Here is a 25,852-nt window from a genome sequence, read left to right on the forward strand (position 1 = left end):
GAGAATGAGTAAACTCGATTCTGTCGAGTTCGTCTAGGTCATCAGGATTGAGGTCTGCCAGACCAGCTTCATATGTTGGCGAAGACAGAAATCCTTCCAAGACGCAGACCACGACCCACCTTCAGAGTATTGTCCAAATAAAGCAAGTGCGTCTCACATTCAGCACGTGCACTTGTGACAGGTCGCGTCCAGCCTTGACTTTCCGCATCCGAACCCTGAGTCTCACGGCTCTTTTTGGGACGACCCTGACTGGCCACTTACATAATACTTGTATGCTGGTTCACAGACCAAGAAGTTAGGAGGGGGGTTTGGGGGGGCAGAGCCCCCCCAATTAGGTTTAGGTTCAGTTTAGGTTGTTAAGTTTAGGTGTTGAGTTGGGTGTTAGTTAGGCTTGGGGGAGGGGAATATATATTTTCTTAGGGAAATGACTTTATTTTGACTTAGTGAAATTCAAGTCGATTTGTGAGTGGCCAGTTGGAGCTAACCTAAAAAGAGCCGTGGGACTCAGGGTTCGGATGCGGAAACGACGCGACTCGTCGCGTCAGGTAACGCTTGAGAGTGGTGTCTGGTCCGGTTTGCTCCCGACGCTAGCTTGTGCTCTCCCGACATATGTCTTCGCCTGCTCGTAAACGACTACGCGCATTTGCTCTTCTTCTTTACCTCTGCTCTGTGGAACAGCTTGTACTACACAAACATGCGTCCAGGAAACGAAGACATTGATGATGAGCGAGCTGAGGAGGAGAACAAAATTATAAACGAGGCAAGTAACGTATTTGTCTTCTATGTAGTTGATTGGTTTAACGCGTTCGAACAACATCAGGAGTACAAAATCTGGTGAGCCGGACTAGAGAAGGCGCCTTTAGGAATCCAAGTATGCTAATAGAGAGAACAGGAAGCAGAACTCCCGCTACCTCTACGACTTGGTCATGACCTCCGCACTATCATGGCCGAGTCTAACATGTCAATGGTTCCCAGACAAGGAATCGTGCGTAAAGCCATCGACCCGAACCAGGAGTTTTCGCTAACACCTTGTTTCGCAGACCACCAGACAAACCATATACAGTTCACCGACTCCTACTTGGCACACATACATCAGGCCAGGCACAAGACTACCTGCAAATTGCGACAGTGCATATACCAAAACGTGATGGGCCAGGAGCCGAGAAACTTGACCACACATCATATGATGACGAGCGTGGTGAAATTGGTGGTCACAATATTCCATCTCGACAACCACACATACAGGTAATACAACGTATTAACCACCCGGGCGAGGTAAACCGTGCTCGGTACATGCCACAAAACCCAGACCTCATTGCAACGAAAGCTATCTCTGGAGAGGTGCTCATATGGGACCGCACGAAGCACAGTAGTGATCCAGATCGCACCGGTGCAATTAAGCCCGATATCCGCTGTGTAGGCCAGACGAAAGAAGGGTATGTCTTCTAATGCAATGACCGTGTCCAATGCTAAAGAAAGATACAGTTTCGGCCTTGCTTGGAGTGCAGTGAAAAAGGGACACATTCTTGGTTCTTCAGAAGATATGACAGTCTGTCACTGGTATGAAAATTGCATTTCTGGAGTATTTCGCCCATTTACTCACCTTGTCATAGGGATGTGAATATGTACAGTAAAGGGAAGAATATTGAGCCTCTCGCCGTATATTCTGGACACAAATCTGTCGTCGGCGTAAGGATTGTTCTCCCAGCACGGGTCAAATATGACACTTACTTTTTATATTAAGGATGTTGACTGGCATGCTAGGGAGGAGAATATATTTGCTAGTGTAGGAGACGATAAGCAACTAATGATGTAAGCTCCAACCCAACCGTTGTGTATCCATTTTTCTGGCTAATGTTTTTCAGGTGGGACACAAGAGAGCCGAAGACACCCTTCAGATCTATAGAAGCCCATGAAAAGGAGATTTTAGCAGTTGCATGGAGCCTAGCAAATGACAACCTCATCATCACTGGTGGCGCAGATAATGTAAATTTGCCAGTTGTCATTATGTACTTTCAAAGTCTAATCTTCGTACAGACAATCGCACTGTTCGACAGGAGAAACGACGTGAAGCGTGTTCACACCTTTGAGTCGCATACCGACGAGGTGCTACACCTCGCTTGGTCACCGCATCACGAAACCGTTTTCGCATCTGCAAGCTCGGACAGGCGCATTAATGTCTGGGACCTAGCACAAATTGGAGTCGAACAAACTCCAGACGATGCCGAGGATGGACCTCCAGAGCTGGTCTTCATGCATGGTGGTCAGTCACTTATATCCATTCCTAACATAGTATTTCCGTCTCTAACACACAGACTGCAGGGCATACTTCCCGACCCGCAGACTTCTCATGGGCACCTGGCAAGGGTGAAGAATGGCACATCGCAAGCGTTTCCGAAGACAACATTTTGCAAGTCTGGCAACCATCGCGTCGCATCTGGGCGGGTGAAGATCTTGACGTGGACGCGAAGGAACTGGAAGGCGAAGCAATGGAAGGAGTTGAGACTACTGCTCCAGTAGATGGGAGTAAAACTGGGCCTGCAAAGGCACGCGAGGATTAGACGGCTTGTATTTAAGCGTGTTTATTGAACGGAATTTGATATTATGTGTACTGCAATCGACATGTACAGCAGTTTTTGGGAACCTACATCCCTCCACCACCCTCCATACCCCCTTATCCAAACTAACAATGAACACAGGAAGCAAACTAAACAAGCTATAGAACAAAGAAGGGTAGAAGGCAATAATCTATAAGAATATGAGCCTAGCAAGCTCGAAGATGACTAGCAAAGAACGTCAGGTAACAGCTCTTTTCGCATTCATAGTTAACATGGACATACCTCCTCCACAGACGACGAAGACGACAATACCAAGTGCCCACAATGGGACAGGGCTCTGCTTTGCGAGGCGCTCCTGGCGCGACGGCTTGGTAGGCTTCTTGCCATCTCGTGCAGCTTTGGCAAAGTTCTGGTTTTTCTGACGTAACTCGTGCTGGGTCGGCTGGTGAGGGAGAAAATTCATACGTTGCTTAGCATGCTGTGACGACAGAAAGCACGTACCATGGTGGTATGAGGATGGGTTCTGTATCCTGTTTCTCTTGTGGACGTGGACGTGTCTCTCGACGTGGCACGCTCTTCAAACATGGTTGCCTTATTTTGATCCGTCGATCACACACAAATCGACAGTTAAACTCAAGGTCAATTTCTTTACAGCCAACTTTGATGGCGAAAAAGACAAAGCTAAAAGCTGCACTGTCGTCCCACCAGGCACGGTTAGCTAAAAACCTGAAGGCGAAAGTTGCTTCTCAAAGAAATCAGAAGCAGCTCGCAGCTGGGTCCAAACCCAAGGACTTGAGCTCAGGAACTAAAGACAAACGTCGCCCTACGAACAAGAAACGGCCAACTAACCCCTTCCAACCAACTGACACAATCCTTCTAATCGGAGAGGGAAATTTCTCTTTCGCTCAGGCTCTTCTATCTCATCCTGATCTACAATATCTTCCTGCAAAGAACGTGACGGCGACTGCATATGATTCAGAACAAAAATGCTATGACAAGTATCCTGAGTCGCATCGGATAGTCTCCGACCTCCGGAACCGTGGAGTGGAGCTACTATTTTCTGTTGATGCAACTGCCTTGGAAAAGTGCAAAGCACTGAGAGGAAAGAGATGGAACCGTGTTGTGTGGAATTTTCCTCATGCTGGTGTGTACACCCTCTCTGTTTTGCATACTCCTTTCTTAACCATAGCTGTTGTTTTCTAACCCTTTTCCTAGGAAAGGGAATCACTGATCAGGATCGTAATATACTATCCAACCAAATGATTCTCCTTGGTTTTCTTAAATCGGTTGCACCTTTTCTTGCAGCAGGACGTATCCCTTCCGTCCATGCACGTCGAAAGAAAAAGCTTAGGGACAACGATGAGAGTGGCAATGACTCGGACGATGTTGACAATCAAGGAGATAACGAGGACGCTATATCCATAAATGACGTTGTCTTAGATGAGCCTCCAGGCATCGCAGATCGTACGAGCACTCGAGGGACAGTGCTAATTACTTTGCGCAATGTCCCACCCTATACAGAATGGTATCACTCTCAATACCTGCAATAGTTCAATTAACTGATGCAATCATTCACAATGCAGGAATTTACCGAAACTTGCGAAGTCGCCTCCATTGTCACAGTCGTCATCAACTAAACCAAATCCGCAATATATTCAGCTTCGGTCGTTTGTATTCCACCGTGAAGACTGGCCAGGCTACGAGCACCGTATGACAAAAGGCGAGCGCGCTCACGGGACCGGGACGACTGGAAAAGGCGGAGAGGACCGTACGTGGGAATTCTGCCTCAAGGATGCAAACTAAGTTTGCCATAAAATGGTAATACTTGAAAGAGCAAAGTGGTGTTCACGTTTTCAAATCACCGGGAATTGATGCAGCAAAATTGGTATTTACTGCTGTGTCTCGAGCACTTCTCTGCTACCTTTCCAACCGCGCAATCGTATGTCTGTGCTCTTGCAGCTTCGACTCTGCAATTATGTCAGCCTCAATAGATCTCAGGCCTGCTTGGTTGAAGCGTGCTGTATCCGATAATAAATATCGGAGATATGTATGGCAGACACTGTATGATCGTGACAAGGTTAGACGAAAAGCACGAGATTCCGGTGGTGGTGACGCCGACGACTTGGCACTATTCTATCAAGCTAGTGAAGCAAAGAGCCGTAAAAATATGAAGTACAATTTGTTCGCCGATATCCTTCCATACGATATGTCACGAGTGCTTATTGGAGAAGTTGGAGGCAAGGAAGATCCATATATAAATGCAAATTGGGTGCGAGAACGATTTGGCGGACAATGGTGGATTGCGACACAACAACCAAGTAAACTTACGGTTGATACGTTCATCGCACTCTTCGTGCCAGGGAACACCAGTCGCCGTGTCAAAGACCAGATTGTGGTTTCACACACACCTCGTATCATTGTGCAGCTAGATAACGAGCCTGCTGAATACCTCCTTCCCGTCCGTGCTGATGAATCAGGTATAAACACTGGTAATGGTCGTTTCTTAGAGTTCAAAACCGACGATGAACCGAAGTTCATGGAGGAGGAGAACTGTGTTAAACGCACGTTGCGTGTAGTTCAGCGCGAGCAAGAGGATACCAAAGACTTGGGCAAAGTCACTCACCTCGAGTTCAAAGGTTGGCCCGATTACTGTGTACCAGAGAATAAGAGGGTTCTGTTGGCATTTGCACGACTGGTTATCGAGGAGCAGCTTTCACTGAACCCATCGGATACGAGTTCCTGCTTACATCGTCCAACAGTCGTACACTGCAAAGCGGGTGTTGGACGTGCAGGGACCTTAATAAGCACATGCTCGGTCCTTCGAAAGCATGGGCTACTGCGTGAAGGTGCTATATTGGGGTCACTTAAGCCTTGGCGGAATCGTCCACCTTCACCTTTAGGCCCATTGCCACGAAATTTACAGGATAATGAAGTTGCATTGGAGGTTGATTCTCTTCGCGACCAACGCTACGGGATGGTGCAGGGAGAATCGCAACACGAAATTATTTACAAAGTACTCGAGGAAGCGCTTCTTGAGGAGGAGGAGAGGTTGTGTTGGGAAGCGTTGAAAGAGGAGGAGGAAGCACGGTGGAGGAATGTAGTGGAACGCGAGAGACAAAGGGGATTACACAGGCAGTCGTCACGCCAAATGCGTTCGTCTGACAGTTCCCACCGCATAGACCCTCGAGAGTGCTTGATATACGAAGTTGTACCAAGCAGGAAGCCTATCCAGAGCGAAAGGGACACAGTATATTCGAGGCATGAACACACTGGTCCAAGACACAAACAGGGCAGTACTCACAGATCAATACACAGAGCAAGACGCGATTCTATAAAATAGGCACTTGATTAGGTTAAATGGTCATGTCGGGATTGTACCTTCATGCGCATGATAAGATACAATCTCTTCCCTCATTTTCTTGCCATCACTATTAAAATACATTATTGTTAAAACTTATCCTCCTAGGATGAACCTTCCATCGGTCCTGTCTCTCCCTCACTGGGAATTCATTGTTCCTATATTTGTTGATACTCATCTTGATAAGCCTGATGGTACCTAATCAATCAAACGGTTATATCTGACTGGGCACATTTATTGTGAGCGATTTCAGACGTTTTACATCCATGAAGTACCACCTCGGCTATGGTTCATCTTCGCTCCGTCGGCGTGCCGTAATTTGCAATGCAACTTTCTTCACTGGCTGGAAGACGGATCGACTGCTTTGAAGGCCTTACCAGATTCGGGTTATGTAAATGAATCTTAGATGCCGATCTACTTGAACCTTGTTTCCCGCGGCTTTCGCATTAACATGAACTCGGACACTATGAAATGAAACGTTGCGCAGAGATCCTTGTGCTTCCCTAGAAAGCGAATGAATCGGAAAATTGGTGATGAAAGAAGTACAAGATGCAGGGCATGTATAGCTACTGATGGAATAGTTTCTCCAGTACAAATTTGTGGCCATCGGTTGTTGTCTGCTCCCGTTTCGAGCCAAGAGCAAGACGTCAAGAAGAAGAATCAAAACGATGAAGTTATATACCTTGGAATAGTAACGAAATGCCTATTCATACTACTGTTTATCCGCAAGTCATTCCTATGTTAGCCAGGCTTGAATTCCTGCTTGCAATGTCCGTCTGTATGCGCTTTCATCCGACTTAATTAAGATGACAAGGTCGGGTAAGTGAAATTACAAATTATACTGATAGCATGGAAGGATTTCTCCGTTCACGAGGTCGAAATTCATGTAGTTGAAACGGTTAGAACATGCACAAGAGTGCGAGGGACGGATTTAGAGCGGTACTTTTCATGAAGAATCTTCTTAGGTACACAAAGCGAGTGGTATTAGTGGGTCTAGACGTGAATTGCTGGCATCCTGCATGTAAAAGAGCAGATAAGAAGAGTTGCCTATCACAAATGGGGCGGTCAAATAGGCGGAGGAACTGTGAAAAGGGTGTGTAAACGTGCATTGGAACAACGGCGAACTCATGTAGAGGACTCACCTCTATTGAGCCAGGCCAAGGACTTCAGTTAATCTTGTACAACACGGTATGCCTGGACATGTAGCTTTGGGCAGGCGAACATCGTAAGATACAGGAATCTGTAAAAATGGAAGTACGAGTGCGGCAGTAGACGGAAGGGGGATAATATCTTCCTTACATCGTCAATACACTTGTATCCAAAAAATCGCGAGACAAAATGAATACGATAGAAGCCTGAGAGTGCGAAGAAAGAAAACACACAAGAAAATTGTATCTACTATATCTGAACAAGTAATAGTATTTGTGGCCACCTACCTTCCGGCAAATCGTGATTAACGGCACGGTCGCGCCAAGAAACTGAAATCTATGTCGAGATGGTCATGAGATACAACGGCATGGTCAAACATGATACACACTCAAAATAAACCCCGTACCTGTCGAGGTCCAACAAATTCAATCACTAGAGCACGTGGCATGGCACTATCGATCCAGAGTTTCTTCGTTTCTTTACCCTAACTTACAATTCAATTCAATATTCAAATACTCAATGTCTTGGTTCGTCTCTTAGTATTCAATAATTTATGCCAAGATATGCATTAATCATAATCACATCATATACATCCGTACATCCGTACATTCCTTTCATTCAAATATTAAGCAACTCCACAATCACTGCCGAAAATAATTCTAGTCATCCTGTAGTTGTTCCAAGTAACTATTACTGCCTATCGTGCTGAGTAATACATGTCAGTATTGTTTCCCGCGAACGTCCGTATCAACAATCTACGTTACATCTTCCATTGTTATTGAAACTCATCATTGAGTTAACAATATACAGACAGAAATGGAGCAGGGTTCAAGTCTGTTCTGTTCTCTAACCCCTTGCTTTATCTGTAACACGGCACACATGGATTCAATCTCTCTTATCTCTTCCACTGTCCAAAGAAGGATTGCTGTGGGTATTAAGTAATGCAACTGTGTCAGGCCAAGTAACAATACATGCAATGACGGAAATCATCCAAAATTTGATTTATCATTACGACTTCATTTCAAAGAGCAGGATAAGTAATCGAAGATGAGTAAATGTACGAATGCACAACATTAACAGAGCTGGAAAAAAAAAGAGAGAAGAAATAAGCAGAAATAGTTCGTGATCCATGAAAAAGGCGGAAAACGAACACGATGAAGAACACAAACAATAAACAAAACAAATGCAGAACTATGTACAGCTAAGTCGAAAGTTCAGAACAATACTCCACTCGAAGATCAGCGTATTTTTGTTTTCAGCAGCCACTTCATCTCACAGCGGAAAGAACAGCGTCTCGATCGGAAGTTTCGGAGTGTACGATATCAGGCGGCGGTGGAGGTGGAGAGGGCTCAGCACCGATCTGGTGAACACACGTCGACTCAACCTGGACGTCTCTACGTGGGTTATCCCTCGATAGAGTATATTCTTGTTCTTCCATCGCACCACCCTCCTCATCAAAGAACATCGGAGGTGCACTCGCATCGGCAAGCGCGTCCTCAAACGGCGGGGCAGACGGCCCAAACATACCTCCAATCACATCATCCACCTCTTCATCCGGATCAAGCCCCAGCCCAAGCTCAAAATCAAATCCACGCGAGAAGTCATGGTACCTCTGCATGTGCGCGTCTTCAGACAGTAGCCTGGAGTCTTTAGAGTCAGCGGTGACGGTGGCGTTGAAGCCGAACCCAGAGTGGTCTAGACGTAAACCTGCATCGGCAGGTGCATATGCAAGGCAGGAAGTTACAGGCTGAGGAGGGGCAGGGAACAACGAACGCGCGCCAGACCGAGAGACAGCATGCGAACCAGACAATTGGGAACAAGAAGGAGAACCGGATCTAGAGGAAGAAGGCGAAGCAGCACGCGCAAAGACAGTTGACGGACCTGGACCCGCGCCAGGAGAGTCAGCTGTCATATCATCATCACACACCGCCGCGGCATATCCCTCAAACCAGTCCGTTTCTGGAGGGGCATTTGCCTCGGGAAGTTGTTGTGAATGAACGTAAGAAGACGAAGAAGGAGAAGTTGCGGTGGTGGTGGGTGGTGAAGCCGGCGATAGAGGTGGTGGTGCACTAGCGTACTCAGCCAGTCGAGCAAGAGCATGCTTGTCGTCCACTGCAATGTGCATGTTCGTGTCAACAGGTGACGTCCCATCATCCCGAGTCGAAATCGTACTGCCGGAAGCATCATCACATTCGTCTTCACTTGACGAGTATGGTGCACAATCCTCAGAGTTAGGGACGTACCCGAGTCCTGAAGCGCTCTTTTGGTCACGTCGTAACCGTGTTCGTGTCCTTCTTCTATCTGTCCGCGGCACTCCAGAGACATGTGCGATTCCTCTCACACGATACGCAGGTGGACTCATCGCCTCGCGTTGCTCCTCATCATCTATGTCTCCCTCCAAAGGTGGATGGTCATAGTCCCTATCCCAAGGCGGCTCCGAAGTTTCAAGAGGATGACGAGAAGGATATCGACTCAACGGTAGTGGAACAGTATTCACTTCTCCAATCCTCGATCTTGGTCTTGGTAGTAGTTGAGATCTAGACGCTCCACTCGGACTTTGGTTCGCATTAATGACCGCTGCTTCTCCCTCCGCTTCCACTTCCCCTCTTCCACCTAGATCTCGATGATCCTCATTATGCCCCAAAGCTTGATTCTCGTTCCGGAAATGCAGTTGATCCTGACCGCTCGAACCTCTTCCCATTCCCATCCGAGAAGCCTCCGACGATATCTCCGGGTCGCGTAATGCACCCCCACTTCTATTTCCAGTCATAGGTCCATCTCCCGCCCTGACCCTGATTCCTGGCATCGGATCTCGTCCTGCGATTTCTTCCTCCTCTGGTCCCGGCGGCAGTTCTAACTCTGCTTGTCGTCCAGCCTCTCCACCGTCGCGCGATATTCGCATGGCCGCAGCTGCTTCATTCCGACTGCTCGCTCGTGAAGAAGCTGTCGAACGGGCTAGTGAAACACCTGACGCCATCGCGTCGTCCCGTTGCCTCATTCCGTCTACAATGCCTGTTCGCCCACGTCGTCGTCGAGCAATCCATCGTGCGTGCGCTTTCCACTGCGCAGTAGCACGAGCCCAGCGCGCCTTTGCCTTTCCCTCATCCTTCTTTTCTCGCCTCTCGCCATCCGCATATACGGCAGCATCACCACGGTTTCTCGAACTTCTCCTTCCATTCCCATCATCGCTATCATCATCCATATCCTCCTCACTTCCACTCTCAATACCTTCAGCCTTCCTTCGTTTCTTCTCCAAATCCCTCGCCTGTGCCAACTGTTTCGCCAATCGTTGCCTTCTTCGCCAAAAGAACGTGAACCACACAGCACTACAGACCGCGATGGCGACTAACAAACTCGCAATGACGATAAGTGGCACTCTGTATACGGCCGAGTCGCTCCGCCTATCCCAACCAACAGGTAAGACAACGGGAGAAGGGTTTGAACTGCCGGTTGGGGTCGACGATGCCGTTGCCGATACATTAGAGAGATCCTGCTCGTCATCGCCGACCGCATCATTAGTAACGCCCGTAGCGGATATTTCATTGTCAGCTGAATCGTCAACATCGTGTGATGTCTGAGTCTAAATGAATAAACGAATAAAATGTTTCTTCCGATGAGCATATAATGATGAGCGATAGAAAGAGTGACGACGCACGTCGCATTGGCAAAGCGAACACGACGACCAGACGCTGAGCTTATGCCAGCGACCGTCGTTCCCAAGCTCGTACCGGTCCGGAATGGTGCGCGAGGTATACAGCTCCGAACACTCTGTAGGAGAAGCAGATGGAGTACTACTACTACTATATGTAGTTGCGTCCCCACGCGCGATTTGAGCGTTGCTCGATGGCGGTGAAAACGATAAAGTAGGTGTGAAATCGGAATATAAATTGGACTCGTCTTGAGGAGATTTGATGAAACTGTCAGGAAGTGATCTGCTTGATCGGGTTCTGCGCCTCCTGTAATTGTTGGCGGCGTCTTTGTTTCTCCGTGTGTCGGGAGCGTGTGCGACAGTGTAAGCGTCAAAGTCGACGTCAACGACAGTATGCGTCGCAACAGGCTCGCCGTTGCACGCAGATAGATAAAAGGTCTTGTAAGCAAGACGCTGTTGTTGTTGCTGCTGCTGCGGAGCAGGTGGAGGAGCGGTGGTCGTCTCAACGGCACAGCGGAAGGGTTGCGCAGCAGGTGTCGCACTAAAGCCTGCGCCTGTTGTCGCTGGTGACGACGCGAGGGCGGGACAGAGAAAATCGGGAACGTCCGCGCTGATTGGCCCGGGTGCGGGAGTTGTTGTTGCTACGTTGTCGAGGGGTGCGGCGCCAGCGAGAGTGGCAAGTGCGGCAAGGACGGCAAGCGAGGGAGCCCTTGCCCCTGTATATTTTTTCGTCGAGCGGCGGACAGCGTGCGGGTCGGCACGGGCGGGACGGTGGCGGGCGGAGGAGTGCCCGCGGGGAGGATGATGGAGAGAGAGCAAGTGAGACGAAAAGCGCTTGGCCATTCGACCATCTCTCTTGGCTTTAGGACGAGGTTGGGTGTGTACGGCAGGCCAATACCAGTCACAGCCCACCCCAGCCCAGTGTTATATGTAACTTATACCGTATTTAACGGATACATTTCCCACGACTACTGGATTACGTAACGACATGCAATCAACACATACATTCATCCTCGCTATTATTAGCGTTCTGCGCTGCCGGGATCGCCCATCCGCAGTAGCCTCTACAGTCCGTCTTTACCGTGATTCTAAGAGGCAATTCGCTATCTTCTCCACTCTGTCCAGACTCCTTTGTGCACTATCCTCAGTCCAATCGGCCGCACACCAACCTCAACGAGTCCATCCGACACCCAGCGCCTCCGCCCCTTCGGCACATCTCCGTCTCCATTCGCATCGTCGCCCTCCTCCTCCAATTTCGTCCTATAAATAAACATAGCCCAGATTCAGTCAGCACTAGCTACGCAATGACACAACCGGACCCCAGGGCACCCCTATCCCTTCTTGCATGCCTGCCCTGCCTGCATGCCTTCATACACTCGCTTCTTCCGCTAACCCATCCCAGGCAGCGACAACAATAGCACATTCAAGGTTAGACTTTTCAAAACAACTACTCACCGATGCAGGAACGGCTTCCGCACACGTGCAGCATCAACCAGCTCCGTTGGGTGTGATAGTACATAGCTCTCCGCATATGTACGCCATCGAGATGCCATCTGCAGGGAGCGCGCTCTGGTTTTCGAGGTTGCGTCCGATCCGGACGCAGTCCTCGCGCCGCAAAGGTCAATACTCGCATCAGACGCGCCCAGCAGCCAAATTCGCATCACATTAGCGCCCTGTCCTCGGTCCTGTATTACACACACGGCAGAAATAAACCACAGTCAGCATCATCTTATCACTTCCACATCCGTTCTCAAACACGGCGTCGGACCGTCTTGCGCCTGTTTATATTTGGACGGAAGACGCAGATCAGAAATGAAAAACCCTTACCCAGTCTATGCGGTAAAGATGGTCGTCCTGGCCCAAATACTGTTCTGCCTCACGTCGATATGCGATCAGTTCCCGCACGTTCGTCGTGCCCTGTTGCACAGCATGCCAATTAAACAGGTTCCCCGTGCGAGAAGAAAGGAAGAAAGTAATGAATCGTTTTGTTACAATTGAAAAGGGAAAAAGACCCTGACCTTTACCCGCGCTTTCGCTAGCAACGTCAGTAATTCCTGGCACTTGTTGTCCGTCACCGCCTGGACCTGTCAGAGCCAAAAATAATACAAATTTACCAAAATTAGCACAAACTCTATAGCCTGATCGATCAGATCATTCCAAAAAAAAAATAGATCATATCGCATCATCCTCGTTCCCAATACTCTTTTAGCCGCATGTGTGCACAATTGGGAAGCACAGAACGAAAACAACCTAGACACCGATTGCACAAGAATAGCCTAGTCGTTGTATAGCCCACCGGTGGATACAAATGGCCATTGCCTGATCCAGGGGACGACGTGCAGTTTTCCGTACGCACGAACGCGAAGGAACAGCACGTTCGGCTAGCGCGAGCGTCATCGTGATGGTATAATCGACGCAACCCTTTCACGTCGCCTATGATCCACCAATTCACGAAGGAACGCGGCCTCGCGCCGTTCTCGCCCAAAATAGGGCTGCTCCTCTGCCCAACTCAGTCCAGCTGACCGAAACACGAAGTCCACGCTGGACGTTCGTGGCATCACACATGCGTAGAAGAGGCGCGCAGCACAGGGAACCAGGAGGAAAGAAAGCGAAAAGAAGAGAAGAAAGGACAAAGAATTTTAGCCCTCCTTAGCGCATGGGCATATGCCCATTAGGGAAGACGAAATGTGCGGGAAGAATAGCCGCATGAATAATGAAATGAAACATCCGAACATTACGCACCTGCTTTATGAGCGCTGCGATTAGTTTATCGAGCGTAAATACGATGTACGCCTGCGTGAAAGAGGCATAAACCACAATTAGTATTAATTTTAGATTCAATCCAGCGAAGCATGCAAAAATAGGAGGGCTGATGAAAAGGCATGAATGTATGGGCACAGAAACGGCGGCAGCCGAGAAGGGTAGAGATGGTACTTGCGATGGGAACGCAGATGATGCACGAGATCAGGAAGAAAATAGATCCCGCGTCTAAGAATAAACTGCGGATTTAATAGCCAGAAATAGATGAATAGAAGATGCTGCATATATCCCGAACTAACTAGCATCGTGTCAACGTCAAGTCCAGTCCGGTCCTATCATGGCCGCAGGAACAACGTAGAAGCTCGGATGAAGGCCTCTATAATGAAGAGCCAATTTGGCCACAGTTTGGCCACAGCTTCCGAAATCGGGGACCCCAAGTTCTCTTTGAACTTAGATGCCACTTATGGTATGAACGTGCCTCCAGGATAAAAATATCCGTCTATTCCCTTCTGTTTTCTCCAGCTGAGCTGAATGAGAACAAGAAAGGAGAACAAGACGTGTGTGCGATGCGAATAGCACAGAAGAAGAGCGGAAGCAAGATAATAATACTAAAGAGTCAGAAATAGATTGCGCACCTTCGTCCCAAACAAAAAGCGCATGTTTTCCTCAAATGACGCTTGGTCCAGCTCGCCCTCAAACAACTTCTCGCATGCGTCGAGAAGGTAGCTGTAGAAATGCGCTTCCGGTCGCGAAGGTTTACCAACAGTGGCAGCAGCGGCGACGTTGGCGCTTGCGTCTGCAGAAGCAAGGCCATTCAATGCCTCGTGTCCGTTTGTCTGACTATCGATTGATGGATGAGAATGCGCGGGAACGTTTGCGGCAAGAGCTAGTACGGCCCCGGGGCCATGAGCATCCACAAGGCCGAGTTCCTCGGCGACAGGATTGACCGTAAACAAGCTTTTCTTCCTATCTTGGGCTAATAGTTTTTGGGCGGTCTCTTTACAGTGTAGGAGGCGCGAATACAAAAGCTGCATTGATAGAAGTGCGTCAATAAGAGGGGCCTTAGTCAAACCCTTGACGCACCTGCAGCAACCTTAGCAAAGCATAGAACGTTGTGTTCGTGTAGAAGGGCTTTTGGTCCACTAATCCGTGCTTCGCAAGCATTTCCAGCGCATCATCCCCATCAACCTCCATGCCGTCTGTCTCGGTTTCCTTCCCAGTGTCAAATTCGACAGGCATGAGTTTCGCCCATTCCTGGGATTCCGCACGTTGCGCTTCGGGTGCCTCCTTTGCACGACTTCCCTTCTTGCGTTTTGGCGTAGGAGACGTGGAAGCTGCCTGAGCTTCAGTGGGCTTACTATGATCGTCGTCGCTCCCTGCAGGCGACACAGCCCGTGAGGCCGACGCCGATCCTGAACGTGCTTTCACTGCCTTCTCCTGCGCAGTCTTTAGCAACTTTTTCCGCAGGTCGTTCGGATGCACACCGCCATTCCCATGTCCATGACTGCTCCCACCTGCCGAACGCCGCCCGCTGGTCCCTCCACTCTTACTGTGAGACTTCGAACCAGAACCATGGTGCGCGTCTTCACCCTCGTCCGAGCCAGCGGTATCCTCATGTCCAACGTCTTCGTTATCAGTGTTATCCGATTCCAATGGCGGACCAAACGCAGCGTCGAACTCCGCAGTGGGGAGCATGCAGAAGAGTGGAATGAATGATCGCAGCAAGCGTTCTACCGACCGACGTTCATGAGAGGAATACTGAATCGTCGAGCGGTCGAGGAAAGAAAATACAAGCTTGAGTGCATCCTGAAGGACACCGATATCGTTGAAGGTAAACTCAAGGTGGGGTGCATACTCCGCATCCTCATCTAGCTCCTCCGGCTTGACAGGGACGCTCCTCTTATAGGATTTCGCTCTTGCCTTGGCTCGCGCGGCGCGCTCTGCCAACTCAACCTTGGCGGCCTCGATTTCGGTCACCAAGCTCTTGTTCGTAATATACTTTTTGTCGTTCGCCTTGAACGTGATTCCCTGATGGTCCAAGCTTTTGTAAAAATTACGCGCGTCTACCTCGCGCCAGACCTTGTTCCAATCGCGTTGCGCGCGGCGCCATTCCTCATTCTTCTGCTTCAGGCGCGGCAGCACGACAGGCACTGCGATCGCAGGACAATCTTGTAGCGCCTGCAGCACCTCAAGCCCTTGGGCATCACGACCATATACCTTTTTGATTGCTCTATGGTAGATGCTCTTGCTCGATCCACCAAAGTCTGGTGGCAAGCGGTAGGCATTCCTTTCCTCGGCACTCATTTCCATAATTCTATCGTGCAATGGCTGTAGCAGCGCAATCGTGCGCGTGATAATGTCGATGTAGAATTGGAACTCATGACGCTCCTCCTCGCTTTTGTGCAGTGCCTCTTCATATGAATTCTTCTTGTGTGCGACGAAACCCGACTCTTCTGATGCCCAGGTAGGATGAGAAACCCAGACATCATTAAGTACACTTCTGCATAGCTCATCTCTGCCGGAGCAAGCGAGTTTCGTCTCCTAAAGCCACAGTCAGGCACAAAAAGTGGTAGTACAGTGAAACACACATACCGCAAGAGGCAACCGCCTGTAGCTTTTCCCGAATCTCTCCTCAGTCTCCGTAGATGGTGCGGTCCAGCTCCTAATAGACCCCGGCGGACCTTCATTTTCCCCTTCACGCTTTGCATCCCAACCCATAAGGTCCTTGAACTGCACATACAGCTCTGGATCGTGCAAGAAGGCCTCTGCACGAGCGATGAGCGTGCGGGCATCGATGATCTCGCGCGAAAACAAATTCAGGAGCTTGAGGAATTCGTCATACATCTCCCGCGATTCCAGTGCCTTCTTGGCACGGTCAAAGAAGGTGAGCTCGTCCTGAGAACTGGCGCCGCCCGCCCCTGACGGACCCGTGCTGCTACCTTGTGATGCTGCAGGTCCGGTATGTGGCTGGTGATGGTGGGAGTGTGGCTGATGACCCGGAGATGGTGGTCGACTGTAGGGTTGGTAGGAAGGTGAAGGAGGAATCATACCATCTTTGACATGCGCATGCTTAGATTTCTTCGTCTTTATCACACCATTAGCTAACAGTCTATAACAATGTCAAAGCCGCCTTTACTTACCCGGCCAGTAGCAGGTTTTGTAGTTGAGGATGATGTCTGCGGGGCAGGTTGTATCTCTTTCTCCGCAGGCTTCTTTTTCCTTTTAGGCGCTCCAGAGCCTTTCTTTTCAGACACCTCATTCCACGTCGAATCTTGTATCGTGTCTGCTCCAAATACTGGTCCACTTCCATCCATTGGCAAGAAGTTCTTGAACTCAGCCAATAGATCTGGCGCGTCCCTGAACAAGACCTCGACTTTGTAGTATACCTATTAACAAAAACTAGTCAGTACAATCCAAGGTCTGAATATCTGCTCAAAAGGACGGCATACATCATCATGATTCTGTTCCTTCCTATACGAGTGCAAGATATCAAGAAAGAGTTTGTACGTCTCTGGGTCATCCTCGAATCGTGTCTTGATCTTGTTCACATACTGAATAGCATGGTGGAATTCATGAGCGCCAGCAGGGCCCTGACGTCCACGATCCTGTCCGTTATAATTTCCTCCCATACCGTTCAACGCTGACGCCGCAGAGGAAGTGCCAAACGGCATAGGGGAACCAGATGGAGCCGTCGGAGGCTCTGGCTGGGGAGCGATTGTGGGAATTTGGACAGCGGGTGGAGGCGGCGGAGGCGATACCGCCGGACTGGGTTCAGATACTATATTCGTTGGCGGTTGATGATTCTCTGTAGACTGCGTAGTTGTTCCTGCGGGCGTTGTGACTGTAATCGTTGTGGTTGTTTCCTGAGCGTTGCTTGTACACTCGATGCGATATCCGGGTGGCAAGAACGTGTTGAATCCCTGGATGAGGTCATTGTGGCCCCTAAACAACATAGATACACGCTCTATAACTCCAGGTGTATCAATTCTGAATCGCATAGATCAGACTCCTCACCCCCATGCAGAGAATGTAGGTACACTCACACCTGGCTCTTGAAGTCCTTCATGATATCCAAGAAATTATTATAAACATCAGGTCTGTCTACGAACTGCGTTTTCACGGCGTCAAGGTAGCTCAAAGCATCTGTGACATTCAGCGGTCGTCCACTCTCTAACGGAGGCGGCACTTGAGCGTCTTGCTCTTCCCGTTGCTCAACCTGGGTATCTTCGGTGGCTGCTTGTGCTGCTCCTTCCGGGCTGCCAGTCAATGGCTGTGCCTCTTCTGTGCTCTCAGGAGCGGGTACATCTGTATTGTCTATAGTGTCCATGTCGAGAAGGGCACGAAAAATGCGTACAGCACTGAGGATAGTAGTGACAGAAAGAACTGAGAGTCTGAAAAGGCGTAGACAAGGCTGATCTGCACGAGACGCCAATCTCGTTCCCGTCACGTGAATATGGCAAACTCTAATGCCCACACAGATATAATGGATATTAGATTGGATTATTACAAGAATTAGGAGAGTAATTGGTACACGTAAGAACGAGAGCAGTAACAGCTCACTGTGCCTAGACAATTAGGCACTACGTCGACTACGAAAAACGTGCAAATGCAGGAACAGAATAAATGACAGCAATAATTTGAATGCATGGATGATGCAAGGTGCGAATAATACTCGCAGAACAGAGAATACGAAACGAAAGCGTATGTGACACGATGCAATGCAATGCGATGACGGAGTGGAGCAGGTTAAATCTATACATACAATGTGAAATGCGAAAACAGACGAATTAAAAATAAAGCGGATGAAGAACACCTCCATCGCAAGTATTGCGTACAATTGTCCGAGGAGATGAAGAGCACTGAGCGCAGTCTAGGCGAGGGTGCGATCCTTACGATATTAAGACGGTGAACCCGCATTACCTGTCACGGGCATTGGGCGATTACGAAGGACTCCAAATTCTTCCATCGTGGGTGATGAAGATGCCATTGAAGTATTCCTGCGATGTTGCGCATTTGTCGAAATAGCATAATTAGTATTAGTTCCGGCGTTGTTTTGAGGTGCCGATGTCACGACGTTATCAGTATAGACAGGCGACGCCCCATCGTGCGCTACAACAGAGGAAGAAATATCCACGATGGGTTGGGACGGGCGAAGTTCATTTCGATAAGGGATACGAGATGCTCCAGAAGGGCTGACAGAAGTACGTCGATTTTCCGTACGCGCGAGTCGAACATAATTGACCGCATCTGGAGAAGCTGGTGTCGGGAAATAATAAGGTGCCTCGTACGGATTCGTCCGCGGCACTGGTTCTGAGGGTGCTGTGGCTGGTCTACGGTGACGGGCACAGATACGTCGCTTAGACCGCTTCTCGTTTGAGCGCCCGCGCTCGCTCGTCTGTGAAAAATTATTCGGGGCGACAACGGCATCACGATGATGTAGCTCGGTATGTCGTCCGACGTCGTTTTCCATGCCTTTGCTTGAATGCTTCTTCTTCAGTCGTGTAACTAGGAAAAGTGGCGGAATGAGCCATGAAAACATGAAAAGAGCATAAGACAAGACCCACAATAAGACTTTCGTCTCTTCTGTTCGCGAACGTTGGCTTCAGCATCCGGCGAAATGTCATGTAAATCAAACGCGACTGTCAATGGTGACGCGGGTTCGGAACTCCTCCCTCCTTGTATAGATTCTGACATAGGTGCAGGTGCAGGCTCTGAGCCTGCACGGGCGGCAAGTCTAGATGATCGCCGCAAGCCAAAGAAAGTATTCGCTCTGCGCGGTGCATGCTGTTTGTCTAATTGTCCACTAACGGAATTTTCATCAAATGTCGCTGCACGTGGAGCTGATACGATAGATGGACGCGGACCCTCTCCAGAGGATCGCGGCGAAGGTTGCAAATGAAGAAATGCAGGCTGCGGCGAAGTCTTGAGCCAAGTAACTGCGCGAGTAGGAAGAGAATTCCTTTTCCCAATTCTCGCTCCCGCGGACTTTTCGGTATTCACTTGGGCAGGTGGGACTGGAGTAGAAGTAGAAGCATGATTTGAGCATTTCTGAGGCGTGCAAAAGTGCTGCTGTTCGCATCTGGCGTGCGCTGCTGCGGTTGGCAGAGGGAGAGCGTGAGACATGGACTCAGGTGAATTTGTCAGGGAAGGAGGACTCGTGCATGTAGCATGGTGAGCGGAGGACAGATCAGTAGTAGCCGTATTACAGGATTCCACCGACTCCGCCGTACCCGCCTCTGACACAACATCGTGATGTGCAGCGGGCGACGTTTCTTGTCGATGTAAATCGCGACTTTCCCGCTCCTGAATTCGTCTTCGCAAAATAGTCTGCGTACGCTCAGTTCCTTGCGGCTGAAACTGCGGCAAGACCGCGGATATAACAGGGACCGTAACACTCTAATCAAAGGAGGTTAACATATGAATAACATAGCAAAAAATATATTTGACACACCAAGAAGAAACCAACAACCGCCATCGAGAAACCTACAACACCAACCACAACGCGCCTTAAGTTTACGTCCATCGCTGAGAGCAATGCTTTGAATCTTGACGGCCAGGATGGAGGAAAGAGAGCAAAGTCGTGCTCGAGCTTTGACGGTGGTTTACAACATTGCACAGGGGCTCGCCACAGAGAATGGTGGGCTGATAAATAAGGATAATATGCAGTATCGGATGACTTATAGAGAGTGCGATGAAACCGGCGCCTTGTCGTGGCACAGAACGATGGAAGGAGATTAATGTTTTGTTGAAGTGGTACGATTACGTGAAATATGCGGGCAGCGAAGAGTTACCCACGCGCGTCCAATCAAACACGACTTTATAGCCTGGCAGAATCACAGATCGCACAGTAAGCCGTAAACAGGATGACTCGTAGATACCGACGGCGGAGATGTCACGCAGATGCCCCATTGCGCCAGCTGTCCATAAGTACTCTTTTTCATGACGCTGAGACACAAGTGCGAGCGTAAGTAGAATGGAGATCTTACGAGCGCAGGCTTGTCTCATTCATCCGGGCGGGCGCGGCCGAGCCTCCGCGCCACGCAAGCATCTCGCACGTAACATTGCAGCGTCGAGCCAATCGTCACAAGAATCAGCCTCTATCATGTGTATCAGCTATCGCCTACGTCGTGTGTTCACACAGCGCAGGTTCGTTAAGTCCAGTTGGAAGACCAGCCCGAGATTGTTCCAAGTTTCAAGCCGATCTGGGGGATCACATCATTTCAACCGGGTCGCCATATGTCCCGATAATAAAGACCGGTTCAGCGCTTTCGTGAAGGGTAGATATCGATGCCAAGCGACAGAGCAGGGTAACGCATCCCTATGGTGAGCTGTCGACCGCAGTGGTTGTTCTTTGATGAAGAAAGTTAGAACTTAATAGAAGACGAGCGGAATGTTGCCCCGGCCCGTGCTGGCGGCATGCCTTTCCGTTTTTATTACGTAATTCACACGAGGATCGACCAGAAATTTTGTTGGCATGTATACACCACCTCGAGTATTGAGAAGTCGTTGATAGTATCTCTCTGGAATGGGCAAAGCACAGAAAAAGCGCGCTGTGAGGCGGCATAACCCTGTACGCGTGCCCGACTCGCATTTACCAAAAGGCCTGGAAGCAGCAGCGGCGACATCAGCCCACAAGGACGCTGTATTGCCTACAATCCAAAAGGTCTGTTGCTAATACGACACAGCCTTGTGTTCGAGGCATTGACCGTTTCATAATTGTCTATTGACGCAGCTGGAAAGCGTTGATGCCCTAGAACGAACTTGGGCATGCTCTGCAGTCTCCAATCTCATCCAAAATGATCCGTCAACGCGACGCCTGCTGCAAGGCAAGAACATTGTTGGTGTGCTTATAACACGCCTATCAGACAGTGTGGAGGAAGTCGTAGTAGAAGCATCTGGCGCCTTAAGGTATGTATACTACCTTGCACATCAAACACGATTATTAGCTAAGGTACAGCATAGGAATCTTTGTATAGATGGTGGATATGATATCTGTGCAGAGATGTATAACAAAAATATTCTTGCTCCTCTGCAGACGTTTATTCCGAAGGTCAGCCAGTTAATTTCTAGAATGTCTGCTAACTCACCCACACAGTATCTAATTTATTTTCAGATTTCCACTGCTCTTCATCATATTGTCACGTCCCCAAAATCCGCACCAGAAAGCGCATCCAGACTCGTCTACGAACTTGCTGAGAATGTCATAACATTACTATGGTGTCTATCGTGAGTTCTGTTTTCCTATTACACAAACTGAGACTCAGAGTACTAGAGAGACGTCGAACAAAGCTCTAAATGCTATTAACGCGATTCATCTTATCCCATTCCTCATGGCGTTCCTCGAGAATCGCAACAAGCTACCTTCAAGAACAGTCGCTGCAGCAGGTAGGTCTAATCCGCACTCATCCAGATATCTTTTTGACTTCAAATTAACTTCTGCAGCTCAGTGCCTGTACGTACTAACAGATGATAACCCACCCGCGATCGACGAACTTCGTTCTAACTCCTCATACACCTCTTGCATCTTGTCCGTCTCGCAAGGCGATTCTCTGCCTAATTCAGCATCCGCAGAAGTAAAAGAACTTGCCGAGGTTAGACTCGATACCCTCAAGCTCCTCGCAGCAGGCATCCTACGGAATATCCAACCCATACCAGCACCTTCAGCTGCTTCTGTGGTTGACATTGATAGGACCGTCATCCTTCCTCTCGTCTTACCGATCTTGTCTTCAATCTCATTGAAAGAAGCATCGGAACGTGTGACGGAACTTGTTCAAGGGATAGATGAAGAGCCAAATGTCGACAGGAATAAGACTTCATTGAAGAATGCGCCTAAATCGGATCACAAAAGTCCCTCAGAGAGGGAATTGGAGGGGATCGAGGCGAAGTTGAGGAATGTCCAGTTGGGTTTGGAGATATTGACGGGTATTTGTGCGACTTTGCCTGATCCTGAACCTGCATCGGAAGAAGGGGATGACGAAGACGAAGATGTGGATATTGACGAAGACGAAAACGGTGATGATATTGACGGGGATGAAGAAGCGAACGGCAAAGATGTAGAGATGGACATTTCCGATCCCGAAGGCGAAGTTGAACCAAAACCAAACGGCACCTCTATCTCCGCAACCTCTTTTCTCCCGTCAATCCTTCCATCTCTCCTACCCCTCATTCATCCAACTCCACTGTCCTTCCCACCTCTCCCATCGACCACAAGTTCCGCATCCACGGCTGCTCAACAAAAGGTGCCTACGCACTTGCCAACAACGTCCGCCCTCAGCGCCATCCACATTAGCGCGCTCGAGTGCTTGAACAATGCCTGTCTTGCGCTGTCCCTTGCACAAGAAGAGCAGCAAGGTGGCAGCGCAGGAACGAGAGAACTTAGGGCGGACGTCGAGGATGGTCGGCAATTATGGGATGCTCTGTGGTCTGCTTTGAGTATCGTAGGACTAGAAGGCGGACGGGGGCAAGAACGTAGGCGCGAGATTTGGGAAGTTGCTGTCGGCGTTATGTGGGGCGTTGGTGGAATATGGAAAGGCTGCATCGTAAGTCGCATTACTTTTTTTTATTTTAGCTCTAAAACGGTCGACCGAGTTTTTCAATATAACTTTGTAGGAACCAAAGGAAGAACAAATCACACTCCTTATCCAACTCTGCTCCGCATCTCAAGATGCACAGATCAAAGTCAAATGCATCGGCGCACTTGAGTCTCTTGCAATATACCAAACGCTAAACTCAGCAAACGCGAAATTTATCGAAGCGAACCGAGTCATCTCAAACTACCTCCTCTCACTTCTCTCTCCTCCCACCTCTACCTCTACACCTTCGCAAACTCAAAATCAGGTTTCCCCTGAACCAATCTTCCAAGCAGCGTCTTCAATAATCGATATCTACTCAGACGAAATTTCACCCTACGACGTCAACTTCCGTCAGCACAACTGCCTCCAATCTCTCGCTAACGCTATCCCCAACGTACGCCGTGCCGTACGCAGTGTGGACAAGAAGAAAGAAGGAGGAAGAGAGTTGAGAGCGCGTGGAGAGGAAGTGCTTGAGAACTTAAGGGCATTTGTTAAGTATAGGAGGGAGCTTAAGCTATAGGCTGGAAAACGAAGGATGACGGGTATGTCCATCTGTATGTTGGATGTCCATCTGTATGCAACTGATTATCCTCTTTCTCAATGAATCAAAGGTACATTGGACATGTCAGCATGTGTATGTTAGGGAGACAGAAATATAAATGATTAAACAACCTGGTTAATCAGCTGAGTCGTCTATTAAATCTTGCCTGACCTGGGCAGACTGGGGTTGTGTGCATTCAAGCTAAACTTCATGGAATCATATTCAGTAAGATTATGCATACATATTTCGAAGTTCGATGCAAATCAAAAGTATATACAAAATACTCAAATGCTCTTTGAAGCAAGCAAAAACTTTAACTAACCAAATGCTCTACAGCCTCCTACACTCTGTCACATTCAAACCACAAGAGATGCTCGATACAGACCAACGCTCCCATAGCATATATCCCAGTGCGTCATTTCTGTGTATTGCTCGCTGTTCCATAAGAGTCCTGGATAGCCTGAATATCTTCTTTAGCTTTCTTGAATAGCTGGTTGAAATTATTATGAGCAAACCCGACCATTCCTATGAGATCGTCAAGCTCCTTGTACCGTTTTTCCGCAGATTCAACGATTTTGCTGGTCTCGTACAACATACGTATGAACTTTTCAGCATTTTCATTCCGATTTTTTCGCCTTTCTAACATCTTGCGGCTTTTCTGGATATTTGTCTTATCCTCCTCCGCGCTTTTTTTCATATCATTGCAGCGCTGAATCTTGGCGTTGAACTGGTCCTCTGCCTCTTTCCTTCCTTTTATCAATGATGCCAATAACGTTTCAAACAGCTCTGGGGAAAATACAACAGCCACGTCCAGGCAACTCTGTATTGTTTGTACAATTTTATCCCTGGTTCCATTCTCTTGTTTCAACGGAGAGCTGCTTCTGTCCCCACTAGCAGCAGCGACTTGCATGTGTCCACCCTTTTCGTGATTGGAACTATGCCTTACTGGTTGTTCTCTGGCATGCGATCCGGTACGTTGATGGTTCTGGTGATCTTTTGGCCTTGGGCTGCTGTCACGGCGACTATGTCCTTGATTCTCCATATTCACTGTAGCTGATAGTGTTAATGCAGACTGCAATATGCAGGGAGAACAGGTGGAGACTCTTCTCTTGTAATTATTGAAAGGGTAGCTTTGCACTATATTGCACAATTGAGTTGTCTACCCCTAAATAAACAGAGACTTACTTTGCGTACTCCAAAAGGCATAGACGATCTTTCCAACCTCATATAGACATTTTCTATGCACGTTCGTCGTATTATATAAGGGCGTATATTGTACCTCGAATGTATGATTTTAGAACATGCAATAAGAATAGAATAAATAACATTTGCACTAGATAACTGAGCTTATGAGTTATCATAACTTCTCTGGACTCTGGAAGGTGAATATAAACTCTGTTAGAGATCGATTGATATACTCTGCGTAATTAGGTTTGGCAAAGTGTATGTCAATATGAGTTTCCAACGACAGATGGATGCACTAGCAGGCCGAGGTACTACAAGATACTCTAGCGCTCTTCCAAACGAACAATATTAATGCCTTGCCAATGGAAATACACTTTTACACCTCAGTATTATTTACTCACACGAGTTGTTCAATGTCAATACATACTAATGCACCTATATTACTGAGCATACATTTCTCTACATCATTTCTGCACACCCATCTTTTCTAAAAATCCCAGGCTCAAACCTATTTTCGATTTAGCTCCCCTGAAGAGTTTATCAAGGTCAATGTTTTTGCTCTTTACTTGTTCCTGTAAGGAGACCCCGAAAATACTACCCAAAACCTTCTGCCGGCTTTCCGTAGATTCTATAATCTTTATGGTTTCCTGGGCCAAATGTATAAAGTGTTGCGCACTTTCCTTTCGTCCCAGTCGCGCATCTAACTCTGTCTGACTATTCTTGATTTTCTCACTATCAGCATTGTCCTCGTTCAATAAATTCTTGCACTGTTTAATTTCGGCATTAACTGTTTGCAATTCCTTCTCTAGTGCCTCCCGGCGCTTTTCCAGTACCTTCAATGGTCCCTCCAATTGCTCAACAGAACAGGAACTGGCTAGACTTAGGCCTGCTTGAATGTCTTGTACAAGAGTATCCCTGAGCATGTCCTTTTCTTTGGAAGTAAAGTCGCTGCCATTCCCATCGGCAGCAACTCTGTGGCCTGGCTTGTTAGAATGTGAGTCAAGCTTTCCCTGGTTTTTGTTCTGCAAAGTGATGTGTACATTCTGGCAGTGATCATTACTATCATTGTGGCTACTCCCT

At 48.4% G+C, this 25,852-nt stretch overlaps 8 protein-coding genes across 8 annotated transcripts; 3 read left to right on the top strand and 5 right to left on the bottom strand.

The window, feature by feature from the left end:
- Positions 1-694: 694 nt before the first annotated feature.
- On the top strand, positions 695-2,561 carry FOMMEDRAFT_95776 (histone acetyltransferase type B subunit 2; the record flags this gene model as incomplete). Its single annotated transcript, XM_007270909.1, has 9 exons — positions 695-769; positions 888-985; positions 1,041-1,436; positions 1,486-1,560; positions 1,614-1,689; positions 1,745-1,812; positions 1,866-1,986; positions 2,038-2,263; positions 2,323-2,561. The coding sequence occupies 9 exons, from the start codon at positions 695-697 to the stop codon at positions 2,559-2,561; spliced, it is 1,374 nt and encodes a 457-aa protein (XP_007270971.1).
- A 187-nt stretch (positions 2,562-2,748) lies between these two features.
- On the bottom strand, positions 2,749-3,021 carry FOMMEDRAFT_95615 (uncharacterized protein; the record flags this gene model as incomplete). The annotated part of the gene is made up of 2 exons (XM_007270899.1): positions 2,749-2,783; positions 2,841-3,021. 2 exons carry the CDS (start codon positions 3,019-3,021, stop codon positions 2,749-2,751), a joined length of 216 nt encoding a protein of 71 aa, XP_007270961.1.
- A 200-nt stretch (positions 3,022-3,221) lies between these two features.
- FOMMEDRAFT_143085 (uncharacterized protein) lies at positions 3,222-4,572 on the top strand (the record flags this gene model as incomplete). The annotated part of the gene is made up of 4 exons (XM_007271027.1): positions 3,222-3,296; positions 3,318-3,702; positions 3,774-4,083; positions 4,142-4,572. The coding sequence occupies 4 exons, from the start codon at positions 3,222-3,224 to the stop codon at positions 4,359-4,361; spliced, it is 990 nt and encodes a 329-aa protein (XP_007271089.1). The 3' UTR covers positions 4,362-4,572.
- Positions 4,573-8,332: 3,760 nt separating this feature from the next.
- FOMMEDRAFT_161493 (uncharacterized protein) lies at positions 8,333-13,272 on the bottom strand (the record flags this gene model as incomplete). The annotated part of the gene is made up of 9 exons (XM_007271028.1): positions 8,333-10,645; positions 10,721-11,574; positions 11,720-11,843; positions 11,884-11,974; positions 12,170-12,399; positions 12,451-12,492; positions 12,542-12,798; positions 13,011-13,095; positions 13,159-13,272. The coding sequence occupies 9 exons, from the start codon at positions 13,270-13,272 to the stop codon at positions 8,333-8,335; spliced, it is 4,110 nt and encodes a 1,369-aa protein (XP_007271090.1).
- A 91-nt stretch (positions 13,273-13,363) lies between these two features.
- FOMMEDRAFT_161494 (uncharacterized protein) lies at positions 13,364-17,801 on the bottom strand (the record flags this gene model as incomplete). The annotated part of the gene is made up of 7 exons (XM_007271029.1): positions 13,364-13,507; positions 14,110-14,502; positions 14,558-16,015; positions 16,067-16,558; positions 16,615-16,860; positions 16,924-17,461; positions 17,518-17,801. The coding sequence occupies 7 exons, from the start codon at positions 17,799-17,801 to the stop codon at positions 13,364-13,366; spliced, it is 3,555 nt and encodes a 1,184-aa protein (XP_007271091.1).
- A 171-nt stretch (positions 17,802-17,972) lies between these two features.
- FOMMEDRAFT_23486 (uncharacterized protein) lies at positions 17,973-20,598 on the bottom strand. The gene is made up of 3 exons (XM_007270856.1): positions 19,926-20,598; positions 19,039-19,870; positions 17,973-18,979 (listed from the first exon to the last, which is right to left on the bottom strand). The coding sequence occupies exons 1-3, from the start codon at positions 19,995-19,997 to the stop codon at positions 18,372-18,374; spliced, it is 1,512 nt and encodes a 503-aa protein (XP_007270918.1). The 5' UTR covers positions 19,998-20,598; the 3' UTR covers positions 17,973-18,371.
- A 401-nt stretch (positions 20,599-20,999) lies between these two features.
- Positions 21,000-23,719, top strand: FOMMEDRAFT_128966 (uncharacterized protein; the record flags this gene model as incomplete). Its single annotated transcript, XM_007271030.1, has 8 exons — positions 21,000-21,137; positions 21,207-21,382; positions 21,437-21,524; positions 21,588-21,700; positions 21,747-21,859; positions 21,917-23,013; positions 23,084-23,588; positions 23,658-23,719. 7 exons carry the CDS (start codon positions 21,000-21,002, stop codon positions 23,564-23,566), a joined length of 2,208 nt encoding a protein of 735 aa, XP_007271092.1. The 3' UTR covers positions 23,567-23,588; positions 23,658-23,719.
- Positions 23,720-24,002: 283 nt separating this feature from the next.
- On the bottom strand, positions 24,003-24,629 carry FOMMEDRAFT_161497 (uncharacterized protein; the record flags this gene model as incomplete). Its single annotated transcript, XM_007271031.1, has 1 exon — positions 24,003-24,629. One exon carries the CDS (start codon positions 24,627-24,629, stop codon positions 24,003-24,005), a length of 627 nt encoding a protein of 208 aa, XP_007271093.1.
- Positions 24,630-25,852: the final 1,223 nt, after the last annotated feature.

Source organism: Fomitiporia mediterranea (genome assembly GCF_000271605.1).
Source record: "Fomitiporia mediterranea MF3/22 unplaced genomic scaffold FOMMEscaffold_15, whole genome shotgun sequence".
Lineage (NCBI taxonomy): Eukaryota > Fungi > Basidiomycota > Agaricomycetes > Hymenochaetales > Hymenochaetaceae > Fomitiporia > Fomitiporia mediterranea.